At 41.6% G+C, this 25,663-nt stretch overlaps 1 protein-coding gene across 1 annotated transcript; it reads left to right on the forward strand.

The window, feature by feature from the left end:
- Positions 1-23,359: 23,359 nt before the first annotated feature.
- On the forward strand, positions 23,360-24,508 carry LOC148039996 (NAC domain-containing protein 102-like). The gene has a single exon (XM_087665941.1). The coding sequence runs from the start codon at positions 23,394-23,396 to the stop codon at positions 24,390-24,392; it is 999 nt and encodes a 332-aa protein (XP_087522067.1). The 5' UTR covers positions 23,360-23,393; the 3' UTR covers positions 24,393-24,508.
- The last annotated feature ends 1,155 nt before the right edge of the window (positions 24,509-25,663 follow it).

The raw sequence follows: 25,663 nt of genomic DNA on the forward strand, positions 1-25,663 counted from the left end.
AAGCAAAGAAGTAGTCCACTATGAACCTGTCCCAAGAGCTATCCCTATCCTTAAGAAGGAGGAAGCATCATCTTCAGATGATGAGGAAAAAGTTCACCAACCTGACATTACCCCACCGGAAAAGCCATTGCCGCATTGGGTGAAGCAGCTTTATGACCACAATAATCCTATGCCTGCATTTGTTGAGGAGAAGGCAGACGGACCGAGGAGGTCTCAGAGAATAGAGGAGCAAAGGAGGGCTTCTGCTCACATAGTCAATATGGCCTTGATGGTTGAGATTATGAGAGAAGTAAAGGAGCCAACTGACTTAGAAGAAGCACTTGCAGATCCAACAATGGAAGGCTGCTATGCAGGCGGAGTATGACAGCATAATGAAGAATGACACTTGGGAGCTAGTGGATCCACCAGCAAAGCGGAAGGTTATTGGCACCAAGTGGATCTGGAAGGTAAAGTACAAGGCTGATGGTACCTTAGAAAAGTACAAAGCTAGACTGGTTGCCCAAGGATTTTCACAAGTTGAAGGGTTTGATTTTCAAGAGTCATTTGGCCCAACTGCCAGAATGACCACTATTCGCACGGTACTTGCAGTGGCTGCCCACAAGAAGTGGCCAGTGTACCAAATGGATGTTAAGTCAGCGTTCTTAAATGGTGACCTCAAGGAGGAGGTGTACGTGGCTCAGCCACCAGGGTTTGAGGCCCCCCATTCTGAGAACAAAGTGTGTAAGCTGAAGAAGGCATTATATGGGCTGAAACGAGCCCTAGAGCATGGTACCAGCGGGGATAGATAAGTTCTTTTTAAACCTAAACTTCAAAAGATGTGCCTCAGATGCTAACTTGTATGTTTACAGGGATGGTAAAAAGTCTGTAGTGATTGTCCTATATGTGGACGACCTTCTTATTACAGGTGACTATGAAGATATGATCAACCAAACTCGAAAGGCTTTGAGTTCTGAGTTTGAAATGACAGACTTGGGCTTGCTGCACTATTGTTTGGGGATTGAAGTCTGGCAAGAGCCAGGAAAGATCTTCATCTCTCAGAAGAAGTATGCATGGGAGATCTTGAAGGCATTTGGCATGACCGAGTGCAAGGTGATAGCTACACCTATGGAGGTGAATGGAAAGTTATTCGTCGAGGATACATTAGCACTAGCAGACATTGGGAGGTATAGGAGGTTGGTCTGCAGTCTGATCTACTTGTGTAACACCAGACCAGATATCAATTTTGCTGTTGGTGTTTTGAGCAGGTTCTCAAACAAACCTCATGAGAGTCATTGGAAGGCTGGGTTGCGGGTGCTTAGATACTTGAAGAAAACTCTTGACTATGGTATCACATACAGTTTCGAAACTTCTCTTGTAGGGAACTGTGACTCAGATTGGGTAGGAGACAATGATTCCAGGAAGTCAATTTCTGGTTATTGTTTCTCTTTGGGTTCAGGAAATTTCTCTTGGACTAATAAGAAGCAACCAACAGTGGCATTGTCTTCTACCGAAGCAGAGTACAAGGCAGCTTGTTTTGTTGCATGTGAAGCCGTATGGTTGAGAAGGATTCTATGGCATATGGGAGTGCAGGATGAAGAACCAATTGTGCTGAGATGTGACAATCAGAGTTGCATCGCCATTGCCAAAAATCCAGTGTTTCATGCACGTACCAAACATATAGAGATCCAGTATCACTATGTGCGTGATTTGATGGAGGATGGGATAGTGGAACTGGTCTACTGTCCAACAGAGGAGAATGGAGCAGATATCTTCACCAAAGCACTTGCGAAGGATCTACTTCAAGTTCATCTTCAGAGACTCGACATTGGGCTGAGGAGATAGTTCACCTATGGGTGGACATTGAGGGGGGGTGTTAGATATGATCAATGCCCCATCCTCATTAGGTGCTACCAATGATCCATGGTGCTCAAAGTTGTGAGGCCTCCATTATGAGGAGAAGCCAAATGTGAGCCCGGAATCGGTTGAGTCTTGACTTGTATATCAGATGAGGTCTATGTGACCGGATGGCAAAAAGGTGACTGTTGTGGGTCTAATCTTTGGGTTAGACGGAGTGGTTAAGCTGGTAGCAACTTGAGGCGCATTGCATCGAGTTGCGGTGTAAGGGAGTTAAAAGGGGCCCCTATTGTGGGGTCCAGGGGCTGCGGAAGTGGCCCCTGGTTGGGGGGTCCCAAAGGGGCCAACGGCCCCCCTGGCGGGGGTCTGGGGGCAGCGCCTCCCTAGCCGACTAGTGGAGGCTCATATGGTACCTTCGCGGGCTATAAAAGCTAAACCCCTTCACAGCCATCTCTCACTCATCTTTCACCCAGTGAGAGTTGTTGTTCCAGCTAGCCTTAAGCTCTTCACCTATCTTCTGTCTAGATCGCCATCTAAGCTTCACACAGTGGAAGCACATGGGTGGATAGAGCCATCTTTGTATCAGTTGTTTGGAGTTAAAGAATTTACTGATTCTCCTCTTATCTGTTGTGTACTCTCTATCTCTTTCTCAGATTCTGTTCGCTGCGCTGTGTAATATTTTACAGGCCTCACTCATTGGTTCTCGTTGTTCGACCTGTGCTTGTATCAACTCTTCCAACAAGTCCTTTCTCTCGTTAGCAGGCTTGACTGTTACGTCAGCACCCTCCTTGCCTTTCCATCGAGGTTCGATGAGGTCACCCTTGCTAAAGATTGTGACTATCCTCACACCCAGTAGTGTCAAGTGTATCCTCTCTGTGGTACATAGTTGGCCTCACACTTGGTTGCCCTTTTGAAGGGTCTTCCTAGGAGGGTTTCCTTCCCGTAATTAGTACTATTTGGAGGAACATGAAATAGGATAGGCAAGCTTTCAGTTTCAATTGTCGCAAGGATTTTGTACTTCCCTATGAGTGCTTGTGGGTGTCCCCCGTAAGGGCTAAGAGTTGCATTAGTCGGTGTGAGTTCTGATTGGCCTAGTAGGGTCCATGATTCATAGGTGAAGATATTAAAATCTGCTCCTTTATCAATCAGAGCATCGATAATATGCTCTCTTTTCGCGGTGAGTTTGACCCTAAGATAAGCAGGTGGTACTATGTCTTCGTCTTCCGGGTCTTGGCTTTAAATTTAAGCCTTCTGACAAATGCCCTTGAGTCCCCAACTGCATGTCCATATGTGGATTCTCCACTGATGTCTTGGATTGTCAGTGCAGTGCTATTCAAGGAGCATCTATCGTTAGGACTGCCATATCTAGTCATTCTTGATGTTGTTGCTTTCTGCTTTGACTAGATGTAGTCCGAATGCAACACATATGTGTTTTTGCAGTGTGACCTTTTGGCCCTTGTTGGCTCTTTTGCAAATGAGAATCCATGCTCGTGTAGAGCCATTACTACACTAGGGTCCAATTTAGAGAACTTGTCACGACGCGCGTTTTCTCTCCAACCTACTTGGGGGAGGTGCCGAGGGGGCAGAGCCCCCTCTGCAGGGGTCCGGGGGGGTAGTCCCCCCTGGTCCACAGGGCCAGTAGGGTAAACACCATGCGCAATTTGGAGGACCATTTATGGCCAAATTTTGAACTACTTGCTCTAAGTTTCAGCCCAATGATGGATCTGTGATGTGCCTTTAGCTCTACGTAGCCTTTGGGGCCAGTTTCGGGGTTTAGATGCGTCAAAATTTGTATTCTAGATTTGACAGTTTTCTGTCCGATTCTCAGATGTCCGATTTTCAAGAGTCCGATTATCAGAATTGGATGTCCAATTTTGGGTTGATCCGATCGGCCCAGTGGTCCGATTTTGGTAACGTCCGATTTCTGGAATTAGACGTCTGATTTTGACAGGCATTCGATTATGAGGCGTCTGATTCCTTGTGTCGGATTTTCAGGGTTCGAGTGTCCGATTTTGAAGTCCAATTTTTAGTGTGTCCGATTTTCAGGGTCCGAGTGTTCGATTTTGAGACGAGCTCCAATTCTCGCAGTGGTCCGATTCTGGGAATCGAATCACACAAGGTGGTCCGATTCTAGAGGTCGGACGGTCCGATCCTGAAATTGAATGGTTCGATTCTGGAAATCGGATGGATTGGTTCGATGGCGCGGACGACGGCCTGCGGGTTGCACGTGATGCCTCAAGGTCAACGCCTATTCCATGGAATTGTCGTCCCGTGCCTTGCAAATAGGTGCAAAACAATAGAAGGAACTGCCAGGCATACCTGGAATCAATGTGGCATTGGAATCGATCAACACTTCAATGATCTCCCCACAGCTCTCTCTCTCTCGCTCTCTCCTTGGCTCTCAAGCTCACTCTCTTCTCAGAAGGCAGGATGTCAAATGTGGTCTTTCCTGGTTCCCTGGGCCTCTTATTGCCCCATCCCAGTCTGTTGTGACCTCAGAAGTTAGTCCCTCATACTCTTCCAGCCAGAAATCTGAATTTGTGTCCCTATTTCCTGTTTCAGCCTATTATACAGCAACAGAAAACCTTACTGTTTGCTCCTATCCTTCCTAAATGCAAGAAAAAATTATAAGAGAAATACCTACACTACTGCATCATGCTTTTCCAAGTCCAAAACAACAAAAATCTACTTGCTAAGGAGATAGAATACCTCTTCAAACTCCCTCGCTTCCTACCTATCTACCTCAAGCACCTATTCGGGGAAAACCCTACTTCAATGCTCGATTCGAAGTAAATAAGCGCTCAAGGCTTGAATCCATTGGTCCCGGCAACAGAACCAAAATGTGGGAGCTCTCACTCAACCGCCAAGACCCACGGACCGCTTATTGCTTCAAGCGTTCCAAGTCGAGCACTAATGGCTACCTCTCACATATCGACGCGCCATCCACATCTACGGGTGTAGTGAGCTTACCTCCATGCCGATCAAGTTACCTCCTCTCTCGTGCACTCTGGTAGCTCCACGATCCAAGTGCAAGCTTCAAGCAAGCTACATCCTCAAGCTCCACGCTCCAAGATCCATAGCCGCGAGCAAGACAAGAGAAGAGAAGAGAAGAGAAGAAGAGAGGAGAAGATGGAGAGCTTCTCCTCCCCGGTCCCTCACCCTCACACACTCACTCCCTCACACTCTCAGACTCCCTCTCTCAAGAACAAGCTCAAGCAAGCAAGAAGAAGAAGAAGAAGAAGAAGAGACCCACTTTTGGCCACATACAGGAATGAGCTTCTCATTCACTTTTCAACTTTATATACAAAACCCTAAATCCCTTTTTGTGCAGTCATCCCCTTATCCCCTTTTTTACATGGCCGGCCGTGGCCTAGGCCCTTTTCCCCATTGTCCTTCTATCTTCCTAGCTTCCTTTCCACCGCTCGTCTACATTTACAAATTGCACGGGTGAGAGCTCGACGCTCCTTAAATTAAATCATGATGCACTTGCACTCTTTTACAAAAAGATTGACTTGCACTTTTCCTTGTGCGCCTTTTTCCCTTATTTAGGACTTTCCTGTGCTTCTTGTGTTTCTAGATTTTTCTTGGTGCGCCTTCGTCTTCCGTTTCACTTTTGCCTTGGCCTTGTCTTCTGCTTCAACTTTTCTGGATTTTCCACCTTTGTTCGTTTGAGGTTAATAATAAGCAAAAGAGAGAGGGAGGGGCCATTATTCCTCCCCTAAGGCTACAAAAGTCTTAAAGCAATAACATCAGAGGGAGATGACTCGTTTGGACATGGTGCTGATACAACCAAAAAGAGGAGAAGTTGGGAGAGATAGATAGATGTAGGAGAGAGAGATGGAGAGATAAAGAAGAAAAGAGAGAGATAAGAGATAGGAAGAGAGAAGGAGCTAGATAAAGAAGATAAGGAAGAAAAGATATAGATAAGAGATAGGGAGAGAGAGAGAGAGGGAGATAGAGGAAGAGTGAGAGAGAGAAAATCAGAAAAGAGAGTCATAAGAGAAGGAAATATAAAAAAGAAGAGGTAGAGAATAAGAAGAGAAGAAAAGAAGAGAGAGGAAGAAGGAGAAGAAGAGATATTAGCCCTCCCACCTATGATGATCCAAGAGATTTAAGAGCTTCTCTTGCACTCACTATAAACCAAGTGTGGGATTGATTTACTATGATTTGAGTTGACTTGCAAAATGTAGTGGCTTAAAGATTGCAAGATGTTAGGTGACCTTAGCATCAAAATTAGGAACTCAGATTTAGGACAATCCTTATGAGTTATGGCTAGAGCCTTTCATTGAAAAGTGGACTCAAGTGAGTCTAGATGATAAAACCTATGTTATTCTAAGGAGGACTAGGCACATCACTTAGGATTATCTCTTGAAGGGCTACTAAAATCATGCCACTAAGGGGTCATTAGTCAAGCACACTGCACTTAGTATCATAGCAAAACATCAAATGGGAAAAAAACCATAAGTTGATGTTATCATAGTGGGTTTGCTTTGTAACTTAAATACGTAAGAGACTAAGACTAGTGCTATATGATGACCGTAGCACAGCTGACATGTAATGGCCCCTAACCCATAAATCCTACAACCAACTTACTCCCCAACTTTGAGGACATCTTGATCCTTCTAAGGGGGAAAGGATGTAATATCTGATGCCCATTTGGAGTTCTGTACATGAATGGGGGGTTATGGAGGGATTAAAATAATAATTTAAAGCTTTAATTTTTTGAACTAAAGAAAAATTACTTGATTGTTGACAAATTGGCTTGTTGCCATCATCCTTGTCACCTTGAGATGGACATCATGCTTCGAACTAATGATTGGAGCTTTTTTCCCCAATCATTGCACAACTAGTCAGATGCACACAACATTGAATGTGATGAGAGTCATAACCATGAGAGAGGGAGGGGTCAATATTCTTTCCTGAAGGCTATAAAATCCTTAACGCAATAGCATAAGAGGAAGATGATTTCTTTTGACTCGGTACTGTTGCAATCAGAAAGCGGAAAAACATGGAGAAGTAGAGAGAGAGAGAGAGAGAGAGAGAGAGAGAGAGAGAGAGAGAGAGAGAGAGAGAGAGAGGTGGAGAAGAGAGAGTTTGAAATAATCAAGAAGAAGGGCTCAACTAGAAATGTATTATTATTATTATTATACACAATCATGGAGTTACACTACAAGGGAAGGGGGAAATAGCGACGTCAAGTTTTGATGCAAATTAGTAGCATCACTGTTTGTGTCACAAATGCGACGCAAATAGCGACGGTACTCAAAGAAAAAAAAAGCGGCCAAAATCGGATGCAGCATTTTGCGAAAGAGTTTGCGAAAGAGAGAGAAAAAGGAGGGAGAGGGAGAGAAAGAGAAGGAAGGAGAGCTTCTCCCTGCCGCCGCCGCCACCATGGTGCCATTCATGAAGAAGAGGAGGAAGTGTAGGAAGGGCGAAGAGGAGCTGTCATGAAGAGGAGAGGAAGAATCCATCTTCAATCCTTTGTGGTGAGTACATTGCTCCCTCTTGGTTTGTTCTTGTTTTTTCTCCTTTTCTTTTGTTTGTTTTTGTTGAGAATGAGGTGCATTGAGGAGAAAGATAGGAAATGAGAGAGAGAGAAGAAGAAATGAAAATGAAGAAAGAACGAGAGAGAGGCTTGGTTTGTTCTTGTTTTTTCTCATTTTCTTTTGTTTGTTTTTGTTGAGAATGAGGTGCATTGAGGGAGAAAGATAGGAAATGAGAGAGGAAGAAGAAGAAATGAAAATGAAGAAAGAACGAGAGAGAGGGAATAAACATGAAACATAATAAAAAAAGAGAGAAAGAGATAAAGAGAGAGAGAGAGAGAGGGAGGGAGGGAGGGAGGGAGAGAGGAGAATGAATGAGAAAACACAAGGGGGTAGAGAAAAACAAAGAGAGACCGTAGTAATGTAAGAGGCCATTTCATGGTTAAAGACTGGGTGAAAGAAACTCCCTACACCTTGACACATCACAAGGGCCATTGCACTTGAGAAGGAGTAACCAAGTCTTCACTAATGGGAAAATAAACTCAACTCACTTGTTTGGACACCTTTAGGAGTGTTTTCAGAGTGCTAGATAGAGGCAAAAGAGATTATGCCACCACTTTTGATATGCTTACTTTCAAAGTAAGTACTAAAGGCTCACTTCATACCTCGAGAGGTGAACTTGAGTAGTCAGCCTAAAACTATTCTTAAGCTCACCTGGAACCATTTGGTGAGAACAACTTGAGTGGAGGTAGCAGTAATAGTGATAGTCAAGTCCTTGGACCTCATGCAGCTAGGTCATCAAAAGTGCCTACATTTAAGAGATGAAAACCCTAAGAAGACTAGGATCTCACCTAATTAGCCTACAAAATCACTCGCAAGTGGTTGGATCATCAAAAAGAGAGTTCAGACATTGTGTTGTGTTGTAAAAATTGTGATTGAATGCTTGTTTGCATGTCATAATTGAATTGGAAGTTTGAGCACCATCATCCTGAAGTTACTTGAATTTATATTGAGTCACATTGATTATGAAAAACAAAAGCCTAGTTGTGCATGGTGCACCTACATACAGATGCAAGTTAGTAAAATTGCAAATTTCTAACAAAGGAACACAAAATACAAGAAATAAATCAAAAAAATCACAAAATACATAAATAAATTTGAGAAATAGAGAGACCAAATATTGACTGACTCTAGAAACCTCTACAATCATAGCTTAGAAAAAGAAAATACACTAAAAAATGGACCTTATCATCAAAAATATTCTAAAGCTTACACACCATGCAACAGAGACCACATCACTAAATGAGCCTTACTAGCCAACAATAACAAATTAGGCAACAAGATTTTTAGCACCTAGCATACGACACATCGAACATATGACAAATTTGAAGAGGGAGAGGTGTCTTCCTCAGAAGCCACCACTTCCTTGCCTACACTAATCACTTATTAAGACCGTAGTCATGCAAGAGGGGTTAGAGAAAAACAAAGAGAGGGGGAGAGAGGGAGGGAGAGAGGAGAATGAGTGAGAAAACGTAAGGGGGTAGATAGAAACAAAGAGAGGAGCAACAAAGAAAGAGAGAGAGATAGTAAGAAAGATAGGAAATAAGAGAGGGAGAAGAAGAAAGGAAAAGGAAGAGAGAGAGAGAGAGAGAGAGAGAGAGAGAGAGAGAGAGAGAGAGAGAGAGAGAGAGAGAGAGAGAGAGAGAGAGAGAGAGAGAATAAACTTGAAAGACAACAAATAAATGGGGAAAGAGAGAGAGAGAGAGAGAGGGAGAGAGGAGAATGAGTGAGAAAACATAAGGGGTGGAGAGAAACAAAGAGAGGGGAAATAAAGAAAAAGAGAGAGAGAAAGAAAGAGAAATGGGAGAGAAAATAAAAGGAAGAGTGCAAAGAAAGGGGGAGAATCAAAGAAATGGGGAGAAAACCAAGATGATAGTTGATGTTACTTTTGTTGAGTTACAAGAGAAGAAATCCCTTCTCAAATAAATTCAGAAAGAAAAAGAGAATGAGAACAATTTTTTTTTTTCGTAATGTAGAGAAAATGAAAAACGATGAAGGTTGTGATGTTCAAGATCGCGAGGCGTATCTTAATCAGCATGTGCCGTGTCCTTGCTCTCAATGCAAGCTGGCAATCAGACGAAAATGTCGCTTGTCTATAGAACATGTATGATGCTTTGGAGAGTTTCAATCGGAGATAATTGATTAGGCGATCTCAGAATCTGAGCAAATGATAAGAAAAGTGTGCATCAATCATGCATTATATTCACAAACTAATTGAATATCATATACAATAACATTAGATGTGACCTTAAAATTTATACATAGAGGTGACATCTCATCCCAAGGAGGAGTGCACCTATTGCGGCCAGTTAGAAGAGTTCGTGGGTGTGCAATGGATGGAGTGCCTGAGCTAATCCACCACTTGGAAGGAACTATCTAGTCTATATCATCAATACCAAAGGAGATAGGCAGCCTTTCAGATCTTCCTACAATCTTAGAGCCTAAGATGGAGGCAATGATTGATGCATGTATGCCCATGGATACCTAGACATCTAATCCGCTTAGAGAGGAAGCATCCATACCATTATATGATGGGTGCCGAGCATCTCCCCTAAAGATGCTACTTGAACTCCTAAGTGTGCAAGGAAAATACGGGTGGAGCGATGCAAGTGTGATCGAGTTGTTCAGGTACCTTCTATGTATACTTTGTTGATTTCTTTTTGGTACCATTATAAAAAACAATTGTGCTTTTTCAAGGTGTTTGATGATTTCTTTTCAAGTTGCTAAAGTATCATATATTACCACTTGAAAATACCATGCCTAAGTCTCGTGATGATGCACGCCATGTTTTATGAAAGCTTGGCATGGACTACAACAGCATCCATGCATGTGTAAACAATTGCGTGTTGTTTTAAGGAGAGTATGAGACTATGGAGATATGTCCAAAGTGTGGTGCTTATAAGTATCGACATGACTTGCAAGGGTAAACCATCCCTTAGAAAGTTCTTAGACACTTTCCACTTATCCCCCTTGTACTTCACATGTTTCGTACATCGGGAATGGGGAGCTTGACAACGTGGCATATGCAGAATAGATCCACAAATGGAGTCCAACGAATTTCAATGGATTCATGTGCATGGAGCCATATTGACTCTACCTTTCCAAGCTTTGCACAAGAGCCAAGGAATCTTTGACTCACTCTTGCTATGGATGGTGTGAACCCATTCGGTCTCTGCTTAACATCTTACAGTGTCTGGCCTATGGTCCTTGCTAACTACAATATCCCACCATGGCTTTCTACGAAGAAAGGACACCTAATCCTTAGCTTGCTCATTCCTGACCGATATATAGTCAAGAATATGGATGTCTATCTTCGTCCATTAGTTGATGAGCTTAAGATTTTGTTGGAGGAGGGGGTTTTCATGGAAGATATGAGTAAGCAAGATGGTTGATGGCAGTCCGCCAATATATGAGCCATTCTCATGTGGACCATGCACGATGTTCCACGATTCGAGAAGTGCTTAGGTAAGTAGGTCTCCATTCTCATTGGTCATATCTATCATAGCTCCTTTAATTTTGTGTTCACTAAATAGAGGTGTTGGGACATGTCTGGTTACCTCAGGTTATCACGTATGTCCATTGTGTGGGCCACAATTAGATTCTCAAAGGTCACGAACCATGAAGAAGATGGTATATCAAGGACACTCCACTTTCTTGCTAGAGGGTCATGAATTGAGGAAAGGTTTTCTTGGACAATCTCTAGCACGAATGAATGCCCAAAGCTAGTATGAGTTGAAAATGGTCCATATGGAGTCACATCCAAATGGAATGCGATGGTTATCGGTTTTCTACAAGTTGCTGTATTGGACCCATTTACAAATCAACCACTTGTTGGATCCAATTCATATTTTCAAGAATATGGGCAGCTTGCTATGGAACCACATCACAGGAAAGAGAGACACTGTAGGGGCACGAATGGATTTGAATAAGGTAGGCGAGATGGAGGCGCTTTGGCCATAGTTAGTGTTGATGGTCGCTTGCAACTACCTCGCGCTCCTTGGATTTTGTCCACTAAAGAAGAGCACATTGTGAAGTAAATTATCAGGTCTCCGACGGGTATGATGCATTCTCATAGATCCGCTTTTTGTAAAGACGAAAAATAATAGGGCTAAAATCCCATGATTAGCATAAGATATGTTAGGTTTCTACTACGAATGGATTGTAAGTGACCTACGTATTTTTCTATTTGGAGTATAGTTGTTGTTCATAATGCTTCTTCATTTGTGGCAATTTGTACTACCAATCGCGATCACAGGATGCCTTACCTCCAAAAATACATAGGGTGATGTACAGGTTGTCAAATTTAGTGCAATGGATTTCACAGAAGGAGATTAAGACATCCTCTATTGAATCTGCAAGGTGGGGAGCAATGCAGACGGTTTGTCTCTTTGAGAAGTACCTACCCACCAGCATGCTTATGATACAAATCCATCTCCTGGTGCATCTTGTAGACAAAGTGGAGATTGCTAGATCTATCCATACGTGATGTATGTTCTTCTTGGAGCACTTCATGGAAACCGTGAAAGGCTTTGTGTGACAATGAGCCCAGCTAGAAGGTAGAATGGTTGAAGGTTGGTTGGTGTTTGAGGCGTTAGTGCATATTTCATAGTGGGTACTAATGGTGGATTTAGACAACAGTATGCTATGGTCATTGAAGGACGTTGATAGACTGACTAGATATGTGGTGCTTGGAAATGGGGTAGAAAAAAGGATGGATGCTGCAATGGAGGAGAAAGTGAATTGCTTTTGTATGTTGCACAATGCCTCCATGGAGACATGACTTGCTAGGTACGAGCAAGTTAGGAAAGATTGGGAAGAAGCACGATCGAATTTTAACATAGTACACATCATCGACCGATTGGATATCCGGAGGGCATGGAGAAGATGCTGTAGTTTATGTCTATGCGATGGTTGCATGGAGCTTTGATCGCGGCCTCTCGCAAAGGGATGGAGGTCTCTACTAAGGAGGAGTTGGAATTCTCGAGGGGATGTAGTCCAAAGGTAACCACATATTTTATAAGTTGTTGTATCTAGATTTTATATGTGACAACCAATTAAACATTTGAATATACAGTACAAAATATACAGTGCAGTGTGGTCATGCAGACAACATTTTCACGTGGAGCATATCGACAAAATATGCTCCACAACGGATCCAAGTGTCCGATTTTCAAAATCGGACGGGTTGAGTGTCCAATTCGACAGAAAAAGGTGGTCCTATTTTGGGACTGGCGTGATTCTGGGACTGGTCCGATTTTGGGAATCAGATCGGAAGGGTGGTCCGATTTTCGGAGTCGGATGGTTTTCGGAGAGGTCTGATTTTCGGAGTCGGACAGTCCGACTCTAGAGATAGGGCAATCCTATTCTGGGACTCGGAGAACTGGTCCGACTACGCGGCCGACGGCCCGCGAGTTGCACGCGATGCCTCTAGGCTAACGTCTACTTCACTGAATCATTTCGTGCCATCTAATTAGATGCAAAGCAATAGAGGGAAATGCCTGGCGTACCTGAAAATGGTGTGGTGCTCGAATCGACCAGCATGTCAACAATCTCCATGTAGCTCTCTCTCTCTCTCTCTCTCTCTCTCTCTCTCTCTCTCCCTGGCTCTCAAGCTCACTCTCTTCTCAGAGGGCAGGATGTCAAATGTAGCCTTTCTTGGTTCCCTAGGCCTCTTATTGCCCCATCCCAACCTGCTGTGACCTCAGAGGTTAGTTCCTCACACTCTTCCATCCAGAATTCTAAATCTATGCCCCTATTTTCTTGTTTGAGCCTGTTATACAGCAACAGAAAACCCTACTGTTTTCTCTAAGGTTTTGCTCCTATCCTTCCTAAATGCAAGAAAGAATTATAAGAAAAATATCTACACTACTCCATCATGCTTTCCCAAGTCCAAAACAACAAAAACCTACTTCAAGTGCAAGCTTCAAGAAAGCTCCATCCTCAAGCTCCACGCTCCAAGCTCCATCGCCGCGGGCAAGACAAGAGAAGAGAAGAAGAGAGGAGAAGATGGAGAGCTTTTGCTCCCCGGTCCCTCATTCTCACACACTCACTCCCTCACACTCTCACACTCCCTCTCTCAAGCACAAGCTCAAGCAAGCAAGAACAAGAAGAAGAAGAAGAAGAGGAGATCCACTTTTGGCTACACACAAGAATGAGCTTTTCATTCACTTTTCAACTTTATATACAAAACCCTAAATCCCTTTTTGGGCGGTCATCCCCTTATCTCCTTTTTTACATGGCCGACCGTGGCCTAGGCCCTTTTCCCCATTGTCCTTCTATCTTCCTAGCTTCCTTTACACCGCCCGTCCACATTTACAGATTGCACGGGTGAGAGCCCGGCGCTCCTTGAATTAAACCATGATGTGCTTGCGCTCTTTTACGAAAGTATTGACTTGCACTTTTCCTTGCGCGCCTTTCTCCCTTATTTAGGACTTTTCTCCTTGTGCGTCTTTGTCTTCCGTTTCTCTTTGCCTTGGCCTTTGTTTTCTACTTCAGTTTTTCTGGATTTTCCACCTTCATTCGTTTGAAGATTAACAAAGGTCCATTTGGATTTCTCAAAATCGGTTTTGAAAAAAGATGGGTGCATTTGTGTGACATGTTTGTATTGCCGATCCATTGTGAACAGATGCATGAAATCATGTTTTTAAAACTTTTATTATGACATAGTATATGCCACAAATGTTAAATCTCTCTTGTATGTGATTTTGAATAGGTAATTTTCTATCCAAACCCTTGACAACCTCAATTGTGGTATGTTGTACCTTCAGCTCCTCGAAGTGCAAGAGTATATGATGAAAGCAATGTTCCTAGCGTAGATGAGCACAATATGCAGATAGAGGGGTCAATATTGCAAGAGGTGGAGGCCACCCAAAGCTTGAAGCATGTAGAGAAGGCAGAATCAGGTAACCATGATAGAAAGACAGGAGGCCAAGAATACTTTGAGAACGAGGTGGACTCATCCTTCTATGGTGACCTTTCTATCGACCTTCCAGTGTATGGGGAGTTGTGTTAGGAGATTGACGTGGGACCATAGGCTACGTCATACTTGGAGCATCCACCTACTCAATTGATTAATGAATCTCTTATAAGGGTACTCTAGAATATGCATTTTAAGTAAGATAATTTTTTTAAAGAGTTATATTACCGTGATTTTCTTGAATCTTTATATTGATTATGATAATATCAATTTTTGTCTATGTAGGTGACCTTTGTGGATATTTGGACATCACAATGAGTCGAGGGATGCGCGACAAGGAGCTACAGGAGATCTTCACACGTATGTTTCCAGATTAGATGGCTCGATTCAGAGATATGGCAGACCAGGAGCTCTCTCGGACACCATGAGTGTTGAGATATTGGCAATCACACTCAACTTAGCCTCTTTTTATGGAGCAGTGTGGGTTTAGGATGCAAAATCCCATATGCACAGTGGTGGTGGAAAGTGCAGCCTAGTCTATTCCTATAAAGCATTGTACTTGCTCTCTTTTTGAATGCAATGTCATAGTACTTTTATACTTCTAGCAAAGTGTTTGTGTCATTGTCAACACACAAGACTGTGTTTATGAGTCCAATCTTCCATCTTGGAACCTAATTCGTTTGTGTGACATTTGGTCTTGATGTTTGTTACCTCATGAGCTCACTCTTCCTCTTTCAACCTCCATAGCCATACTATAGATCCGAAATTTTTACATGGTATCAGAGCTTAGTTGAGCATGGCTCAGCTCTAAAAATCACTCCTTCAACTCCTCTCAACCTTTGGTTAGCTCAGCTTGACATAGACCCTTCATCTTCCACCTCCATCTTCACTCTATCTCTCTTGACTTCCATCGACAACACCTATCTACCTTTGTTGGAGCAGCCATATTTTTTACTAGACTTTTTTATTGTATTGCCTAGCTCTAATGCTTCTGACATAAGCTTGTAAAATCCTAGTGTAACCTTCTACTATAGCCTTTGTACACTTTGTGTGGCCCTTGTTATAGCCTTTGGATGTCCACCATGTCTTTGGTGCCCATATTTAGCATTTTTTTGCAATAGTCTCTGGTCTTTTGTGGGCAGATCAGCCTGCCAGGGGTGTGATTGGGTATTGAGGCTTTGATGATGCAATACTTGTGAAAGAACTCGATAGAAGTTCCACTTTGAGTGACCTCACTAATAGACAACAAGTTCTTGGCTAGGCCAGGGATGTAATAGACCCCCGTTATTTTTGTAACATCTCCTGTTGGGAGCTTAAGGTAAACAATACCCTTTCCCTCAGCCGTATAAGCATCGTCATCTATCTGATAATACTTAATATAAGAGGAGGAAGATGTAGCGGCCATGTTTGATGAGCAGTCCGGATCAACTTGTCAGCAACAGCGCACAGCAGTCTTCAGCGGGTACGTGTGGGCCTTGGAAAGGAGCGCTCTGGATTGATACCATGTGAGCGCTTAATACAGGTACTTAATTTTAAAACAGAACAGAACAGACTCTGATGAAGACGATGACAGCTGCACAGATCTGAATATGTATTTTTATTATTATTGCATGTTTGTGGTGTGCCCACACTTTGCAGGTGGTTGCTCACTAAAGCCTCTACACACTTTGTACTTCTCTAGTTGTGATTGAGGAGGGGTGTTGAGATATTGGAAATCACACTTAGCTTAGCCTATTTATATGGAGCAGTGTAGGCTCAGGATGCAAAATCCCATATGCACAAAGGCAGTGGAAAGTGCTGAGCCTAGTCTATTCCCATAAAGCATTGTGTTTGCTCTCTTTTTAAATGTAATGTCATAGTACTTTTGTACTTCTAGCAAAGTGTCTGTGTTATTGTCAACACACAAGACTGTGTTTATGAGTCCAAGCTTCCATCTTGAAACCTAATTCACTTGTGTGACATTTAATCTTAATGTGTGTTACCTCATGAGCTCACTCTTCCTCTTTCAACCTCCATAGCCATGCTCTAGATCCGACATGTTTACAATCAGGCCGTTCCATTTGATCTACTTCGGCACGCTTTGATGCTTCGATTTCCACTAGATGAGGTTGATGCTTCAAACTTGGGCCACATGGAGGGAGTGGTTCTGGGCCCGATGCTGCAGAGATGTGGATGTGGTGAGCTCGTAGTCAGCTCATGAAACAGGTGCTACTCCTCGCTCTCGTGAAGAATTGAGAGAGGGTGGCTAAGGTGGTTGTTGTGGAGGTATCGATGTAGTATCTACATCTCATCCATCTACTGGATTTATGTCACCTATGGGATTTGTCACACATGTGGGGATGTCTACTTCAGTCACTCTAACTTTTTCTCAGCCGTCCGTAGTAGGTGGCACCCCTATGAGGGACTACTTTGAGACATACCACCCCCGTGGGTACACCAGATGTACAGGGGTCTCTTGGATATGCCCATGAGTGTGGTGGCAGGTGGTAGAGGACACATCCAGAGGGCTATGGATACCTCGTAGATGATATGACAAGAGTTATCATCACATGAATGATGAGGGGAGGAGGGTGATGACTCGTATGAGAGAGTTGTGCCAATAAGTTTTTCGACAGAACATCTTGGATCATTGGAAGAACATACTAGAGGAGAGTAAGGACTACATAGTAGCATCCTTGCATGACGAGTTTCTGGTACCCACTGCAGTAGATAGGTTCTCCACAGGCTGTATGATGGAGTGCGTGCATGCGCACATGTCACAGAGACAATCGGATGCATGCAAGGCACTTAAGAGTGGGGACTCAAAGCTTGAGTGGCTAGACATAGATGACTGGTGCCGACTCAGGGAGGAGGCTACAGATTCTCCAGGATATTTGAGACAGTAGTGTGAGGCAGTGATGGCACGACTGGAGGCAGGAGTAGCCCATCATCTGTCACATGACTTATCTAGAGGACTTTGTAAGTTTTTCTTTTCTTCTCACTTATTTTTTTGCAATATCGCTTGTATTGACAATCGTATTTCTAACAGTTGTATTTTGTTTTCTTTTGCAGCACTCCATTAAAAACCACGATCCCATCAGCCTAGAGATTTGATATATAGAGAGACACGGTTTTACTGCATTGATCGATAGATTGTATGCACGCGGCAGCCTAGTAAGTCGCTCATCTTTCTTATTCGTAGTTACTAATTTTAATTAAAATGTATTGTTGTATGGTGGAATGATGTGTAGTTGTTTCTTTTTTTGCAGAGTCCGTTCGATGCTCCTTTGCGACGCGACGAGCTTTCGGATGGCGAGGATCTATAGTCACGCTTGGATTCGTGGAGTGCACATCCTCTTCTTTTTTGGTCTTGTGATTTATGTAGGCGTATTCTATGCACTATGTTATTATCATCCTTTGTATCTTGCCATGATTCCATGAGCGCTTTCATTAAGCAATCTTGTATTTATTTTATGTATCAGTCTGGTTGTGGATTCAAGTACACTTTACCTTCATTTTGACGACCATTGTATAATTTTTTTTCTTTGTAACTGTCACTATTAGCATTGCAAATTTACTGCACACATCGCTATTAGCATCGTAAATAATCACTATTTCCGTTGCTATTTGAGTTGTTAGCAACATCGATAGTGACGGTTCTATGGCGTCACTAATACCGACGTGTTTAGCGACGATGGGGGCAATTTTTTTTGTGAACATTTTTGTCGCTTTAAACATCTGTATGAGGCATGTATCTTGTAGTGTTAGGAGAAATCGAAATGAGACATGTATCTTAATAAGATAAAAAAAGGAAATTTCTTTAAATGCATATTATCTTCCAAAGTAGTAAAAGGATGTGGTTTTGGTTTGTTGATCCTAAAGAAAAAAAGGATGATTTTTATGGAATATTCAAAGTGATTTTTGAATTGATGTTAGGGAAAATGTTTGTTTTCCTTGTTGTGATGATGATAGGCTAATTGCCTTGAGTGTGTATTTATACAAAAGTTCTTGTGCCCTCATGGGAAAATGTTCAATTATGTAGTAAACCTCCCCCAAGGTTATGGTGGGAGCCCTTTACCAAGGGGTTGGTATGATCGCACTAGAGGCTAGGACCGGCCCCCGAATATGCAAGATGTCTCTTTTTAGGGAGGACATTAAGCTAGGAGGTGATAACGTTTTCAAGGGGGCTTTGGCTATAAACCCCTTATGTCTATCAAGAACCAATCTAATCCTTAGGAGCCTATAATGGACTTTCTGAAAGGCCTTGATGCTAGATAACGGTGGTTTGGCGAATTGTGTACCATGAGATTTAGACAGAGTCCCAAAATTAAGGGATGGATTGCCACAGTAGCATTGCACCTTAGAGAACATGCATGATAAATACATTATTTTGCAGTTACGTTCGAAGGATTGTTTCACATTATCTTTGTGTTTGTGATAATAAATTGCATCAAGGAACTATTATTTAATGGAACATTAAGAAAGCTATCTTCATATGTCAGAATTAGATAGTGAGGATGTTAGGCCAGGAGGTGACAAGGGTAGCAAGGGATCTTTAGCCATAAATTCCTTGGGTCTATTGAGGATTGGCCTAGCCCTTATGAGCCCGAAATATACTTCCTAGAAGGCCTTGATGATAGGCAAGGGTGGATTGGCAAATTGTGTACCATGATATTTGGGCATCAATCCTAGATTAAGGGACGGATTGCCAAGGTGGCATTGCATCTTGGAGAAGGTCTAAGATAGATACATTCTTTCACATCTACTCTCGAAGGATTGTTTGACATTGTCTGTGTGTGAGTGATGACAATAAATTACATGAAGGAACAAGTGTTTAATGGTGCTAATTAAGAAAGATATTCTTATATGTTAAACATAAATGTGTTAGGATAATTAAATAACTAAAACACATCCTTGAGGAAAGCGGGAGAGTAGAATCCCCAATGGGTTTGCCCTACAGATGGGTGGTCATGATGCACTGAGAGTTTTCCTTCAAGGCCCTAGAATTAGGAAAAGATCGAATGCTTGACTACCTAGTGTGTTGTCTTAGATCCCGATCAATGCCGTTTTAGGAGATTAGAGTTAAGACTATACCCTATGGATAGAATGATCGATGCATATCACTTCTTCTTGTTTCTCACTCACTATGAAGTAAAACCGCACTAACCAAGTTACACTCTTCTAGAACTAGCAACCTCTAATAGAATATTATAAAAGGAAGGAATTAGAATGCTAGGTGAATGGATTCTCAAGCATGGTTAGTGTTAGGACACTAAGTGAATGGATTCTTGAGCAAGATTGGCAACTCTAAGAGATTTACTAGTAAGAATATAGCACAGAGAATGAATTCACTCTTTGGACTTTCTGAAATTCAGTATTCAGATCAAGGAATGAGGATGGTAGTCCTCCCTCAAACATAAAGGGACTTAGTTTCTACTTTAATAAAAGGGTCAAAAGGTGCAAGTAGTAAGTAATCAAAAAAGCTAGATCCCCTGTCAATTGGTAAGAAAAAAAATGATGGTACCAAGTCCCTTGGTTGAAATAGGTAAGTGGTGTTAGGATGCTTGGCATTGGCACTAGGGATCTTCAAAAAGTTGAACCTCCCATGCCTTTGAAGGTTAAATGTGTTTGAAAAGTGCTATGAATTTTTCTTTTTTGTTGGATTTTTATTGCCTCATGATTCATGCAATGTTAGGAATGAGTTGCAAATAGACAATGAAATTCCAAAAAAATAAAAAAAAAAACATCTTATTTTCATCCCAATTCATTACCTAAATAAGGTCCATACGAATTTGGATGGGGGAGCATGTTAACGGTAGATATAGGAAGTACTATCCTACGACTCTATAAGTTCATAGAGCTAAGGGTGATAGAAAAATTAGTTTGGCCTATGTTAATTTAATTTCTCAATAAGCACTTCAAACTCTTCAAGTGCTATCACATGCACCTCCAATGGAATGTTTGGATCAAGCATCTAAAGGTCCTTATCATTCCATAACTACTTCATTGTCTAGATGTGGTGAATTTTTTGAGGATTCCTTACCAGTGCGGTCCTTACTTTTTTATTAGGACTTATCCTCTATGTCCATGTTACATTAATAATCAATGTTTGGTAATGGAGAGGCCAATCTTGGTGGTTCTAGTGTCTCTCCTAGTTTCTTTTTTGACTCTTTAGGTCTAACACTAGAGCTAGATGGATTTTGTGATGTAATTGCGATGATGAAGTCCATATATTTAATTTTCCCATTGCAATGGAATGAATTCAATAAGTTGAGATGAGATTCTTTTTGGTATATTCAAGTTCTATGTTGGGTGCTATTTTTGCCAAAATTGTATGGAGAACAAATTCAATTGTGACCATAGTGGAAAGCAACTTCAGTTTGGTCAATTTCATCCTTAAGCTCTCCATTTCATACTCTTAATTTGTTAGTTTTGTGATAGTTTATATAGCATTAACTACATGTCTTATTGAATAAACATGAGGCTTGTGATTGCGTCTTGCTCCTTCAATAGATATCTTCTTAGAGTCATTTGATATAATTTTGACATTAGTTTGTAGATTATTACTTTGATCTTCTCTTGTACCTATGAGGTCTCAACTTCAGGGACCTTTGCTTTGTGTATAAGTGATTCCGTAATAGTCTACAATAGAACCTTAAAGCTATGTTCTAGCTACTCATGGGACTAGACATTTTCTAGGTTGGTGGAGAGCATAACATTAGCTTTCTCTTGAGCTAGTTATACTTGGAGATCAGTAAACTACTTTTTTAGTGCCATTTGACTCTCTAACTCCTCCTTTAATCTTCTTACAAACTCCTAATTTTTGATTTATGCTCCTTAAGATTCTTTTAAGAGTATCGATCTCTAGATTTTCCTCAAGGAACTCACATGTAGCTTTCTTGATAGTTGTCCCATCTGAAGCATTCTTCTCATCCACTAGCCATTGTGCCTCCTATTGCTCCTTGATCAAACTATGATTGTCTTTTTGCAATTCCTAAGAGAGATCCTCATGATGAAGAGTTTTATAAGTATTTGCTATTTGTAATGGTAGGATGACTAATGTAGCTATATCATCTATTGACTTCTTCTTTAGGCACTCCAGTACCTCTCAAGTAAGTTGCTTTACTAGTATTGCTTGGAAATATAGGAAGCCTAAGATATCTTGAGGCATACTATATCTAGTGGATGGCATCCCTTAGGTGATTTCTTCTTTCCCTTGTGCTTGCTGAGTAAGGCAAAAATGATATCAAGGTCTAACTTTAGAGGTCTTCCAAGTTTTCATTTTCACATGGACTATATGTGTGTGGTTCCAAAAGATGCCGATTTATTGTCCAATTATTTATCAAAGTGGCATTTCTCATCCATGGCCTTCCTAGCAAGAGTTCATATCTTCATCATATAATAGTTCATTGAGAACTCGGGTTACTCATGAATATATGTGTGCATCACGTGGGTTAGAAATACTATTTTTATACATTTTTTACATATAGAAGGGTGTAATATAAATGGATTATTTATAGATTGAATAGAAAAGGGTTATGTTTTATTTAAGAAAATTTCACAGATAAGGATATTTATAAATAGGCATTGAATACCCGATGTAGAGGATATACATATAGTAACTTCCCCAAGATTGAGAACTAATCTTGACTAGCTAGTCCCTACGGACTCCAACTAGTTTAACTTTAGAGCCATTTACAACCATCAAGTTGAAGTCTATATTCTCTATAAGGGGAGTATACCATGCTTGGAGCATCAACAAATTGAGAATGCTCACACTAGCACATGCATCTATTATACCCTTTCTGGCCACCTCACATAAGACAACTACTTGAAGTATAGTGTCTACCCCTAAATCTCTCGGCAAGCTATTGCTAAGTGTCATGGTCAAAATGTAAGCACTAGTGTTAAGTTCTCAAAAAGCAATGCCTATTGGAATAGGTTTTGTGGTACCTTCTATAGACTTGAAGGCTCTGGATATAAGTGGATTCAATGTGAATAGAGTTCCTATTGTAGTGATACATGTGCGGAGGCTAGTGATACAATCATTCATGGATGTGGCCACATCTCTAAACTTATTTAACACTAGTCTTGTAGTTTTCCAAAAAAGTGGCTGCAAGGCCACTTTGGTGGCTCGAGTCCTATTTCACTATATTTGAAATAACATGTGTGTATATTACCAAAATTAGATGGGACTTTTCTAACATTATAAGATAGTAGAGTAAAATATTTGAAAACAAGTTTTAAGTGGAAAGTAATTTTCTATGAAAAATGGAATGTCAAAAGTGCATGAAAATTGGCCAAAACATCACTTAGACATGCTATTTGGAGCTCTTTAAAAAGTTGACAATTTTGATCTAAATCCACATCTCTTAATGGGAATATATACTATACATGTCAAACTATTTTTCATAAAAGTTTTAGCATGATAAAAAATTCTCATATATATTTTTTATTAGAAACATAAAGTTTTCGATTTTTTGCAAAAGTGGTTTTAAAGATGAACATAAAATTATACAGCTCCTAGCTTATTTTGACCCTTTCTATTTTTTTCAACTATTATCTTGTGTTGATCACGTTACCCTAAAATAGTTTCTTCTTAATCTTTCTTCTCGATGAGAAATATAATTTTTGCTAGTGTGTGTGCGTGTGTTTTCCTAGGAGAGGTTTTTCATCCCTATATCTCACCATTTTCTCAAGGATCATTTTTCATTTTCTTGAAAACTCTTCTCTTCATTTTTTGGTAATTACCGTTTATTAATATATAATATTAATATAGATGTCAAACATTTGTGAACATCCATTGTAATTAGGGCTGAAAAATGGAGCTTCTGCCGGTGGGTTTGAGGCATCAATCCAAAGCTTCAATTAATATATCTAACAAAGATTAGAGATTATTGCAGCGAAAAAGGACCCACTTTAGGGTATGATTTTGTTCGATATATCCTCACTCACGCATTCCACGTAAGGGAAGCTGCGTGTGCGACAGGCAAGCAATGACTTGTGCGTGTGGCTAGCGTGTCGAGGAAGTCCAATTGGCACGTCTATATATGACTGTACAGAGAGAGCAATTTCTCGATACTGTTATTTTGCAATATTTCTCAGATCAGCTATTAGGTATCATGGGTACTGAATGCTTGTGCGCTGTTGTTGGCAACAGCGAAGGTGACAAAGACCAGGGTAGTAGTTTGGACATGAAGATCATGTGTAATCGCCTGTCGAGATCACAGCTGCTTCCTCCAGGCTTCCGCTTCCACCCCACCGATCAGGAGCTGGTATGGTTCTACCTATGGAGGAGGCTCCAGGGAAATCTCAACGTCAGCAGATCAATAATATGCAAGGATGAGATTGCAGAGCTGGATCTATACAAATTGGATCCATGGGACCTCCCTGGCGCAGCTCTGCACGGCGACGACATGGATCGTCGTGAGAATACAGCTGCAGATCTGACTGCATCTGATCACAGACCGGCCATCACTGATAGTGTAAGTCGTGCTGTTCATGACGATATTGACGATGAGCAGTATACGTGTGATGATTGCAGGGAGGGGTATTACTTCCATCGCATAGACAGGAAGTATCCTCGCGGGAAGGGTACGCGTGCCAACCGGGCGACCCCCTCGGGCTACTGGAAGGCCACGGGCAGAGACAGGCAGGTGAACCGACCCTCTGCAGCTAATTCTGATTACAGCTTTACTCATGAATATAAGGCGGCAACAGGGATCGATCAAAAGACAAGGCTGCAGAATCTGCAGGCGTATTCAGGGTGGAAGAAGACGCTGGTGTTTTACAGAGGCCGAGCTCCCAAGGGCGACAGGACCGACTGGGTCATGCACGAGTTCTACATCAGCTGCATCACCGACGATCATCTGCATCATCATCATCACGATCAAACCGCCAAACAAACTGTTAGGGACGATGTGATTCTCCACAGAAAAAAGCCAGCTAGCGAGCTGCTGGTGCTGTGTCGAGTGATGCAGAAGAGAGGCCTGGGGCCGCAAAATCACTTGTGCAGCAGCCCTGCTAATCCTCAGGCCAATATAATCGACGTGCCACATCATCAAAGTCATCTGACTCGCCAGCTCATCACCACTCATCAATTCCTCCCGCCAGCTAGCTAGTGACGTGCGTCCCACTCCTCTCGTCATCATCATCACCTTCCTATCCTATATCGCCTCAATTCACATGTATCCATCCTTTGGGTTTTACGCGTGCTCTATGACATTTCATTTTTCGTCTTATTCAGTTTAAGCTGCAAAGATTATGTTCCTCGTCTCACCACCAAAGATGACCTATATTACAACAAACATGTTAAGCTATTCTCAAAATATTGTTTGGAATGAATTAAATACACTCAAAATGATAGAAGCTATACATACAAACTACGATCACAAGGCATATTGTCCCATAGTTTTGGAACGAGCATGAGATGAGGGTCACAAATTTCTTCCATTTACAACATGTGGCAAAATTGTGTAAGAGATTGGATGCATTAATAGCATGTATAAGAGATGTTATCCTTATGTCTACTTTGTTGGAAAGTTGCAAACAATACTGTATGGCCATAACTCAAGATTCTGAGCAAGGATATCCATTATGCAAGTGAGTTATGATAAAGGTATTTAACATCAAATGATGCTATTCTAGGGCATCATTGTGATCTCATCAATCAGATGTACGAGTAAGTGTACTTGAGTAGTCAAAAGGGAGCGATGAAAAGTTTCCTCCACCAAACAGACCACCTCAATGGACAATACTCGAGCCTCTTGCAATGTATTTGGATTGATTTCCTTCAAACTCACAAATCTACCAACATGCAATTGAGAACGATGATTAGTTTTGTCCATAAATTCAAGCGAGTTTACTATGTGATGTACGTAATATGTAAACTAAAAAATAAGTATAATGTATAATACATACCTCGCGAGCGCATCCATCTTGTAAATGATATCACACACATCTTTCGAAACAAAATGGGATATGCTAGTAGGAAGGATGAACTGTATGTAAATATTCATACATTGTTAATTAATCTACATAGTTACTCCACTAATTAATATATTTATGGCTATGAAAATCCTTATCTGAATCATTTTGTGCCAATCGTGAGACTTCAAACCGGATAGTTGCTCCACACCTCTTTTCTTTTTCTTTATGAAGGCTCCCTTGAGGCATCTCATATATCCTGTGGGAGTTCGAAAGCTACATATCTGCTGCTTCAACATCTTTTCTTCGATCTTCGACAACATCTAAGGTGCACGCGGTAACTCGATCTTTCCTCTGGGTCCGATGCGTGGCCAAGCTCGTCTCATACGTCCAATGCTACGTAAATCCTCCTTTACATTGACAGAATCATGAGCCCCGATTAAGTGATCCCATAATGTAGAGGCAA

The sequence above is a fragment of the Lygodium microphyllum genome, chromosome 2 (genome assembly GCF_053477565.2).
Source record: "Lygodium microphyllum isolate KBCC chromosome 2, Lygodium_microphyllum_v1.1.10, whole genome shotgun sequence".
Taxonomy (NCBI): Eukaryota; Viridiplantae; Streptophyta; class Polypodiopsida; order Schizaeales; family Lygodiaceae; genus Lygodium; species Lygodium microphyllum.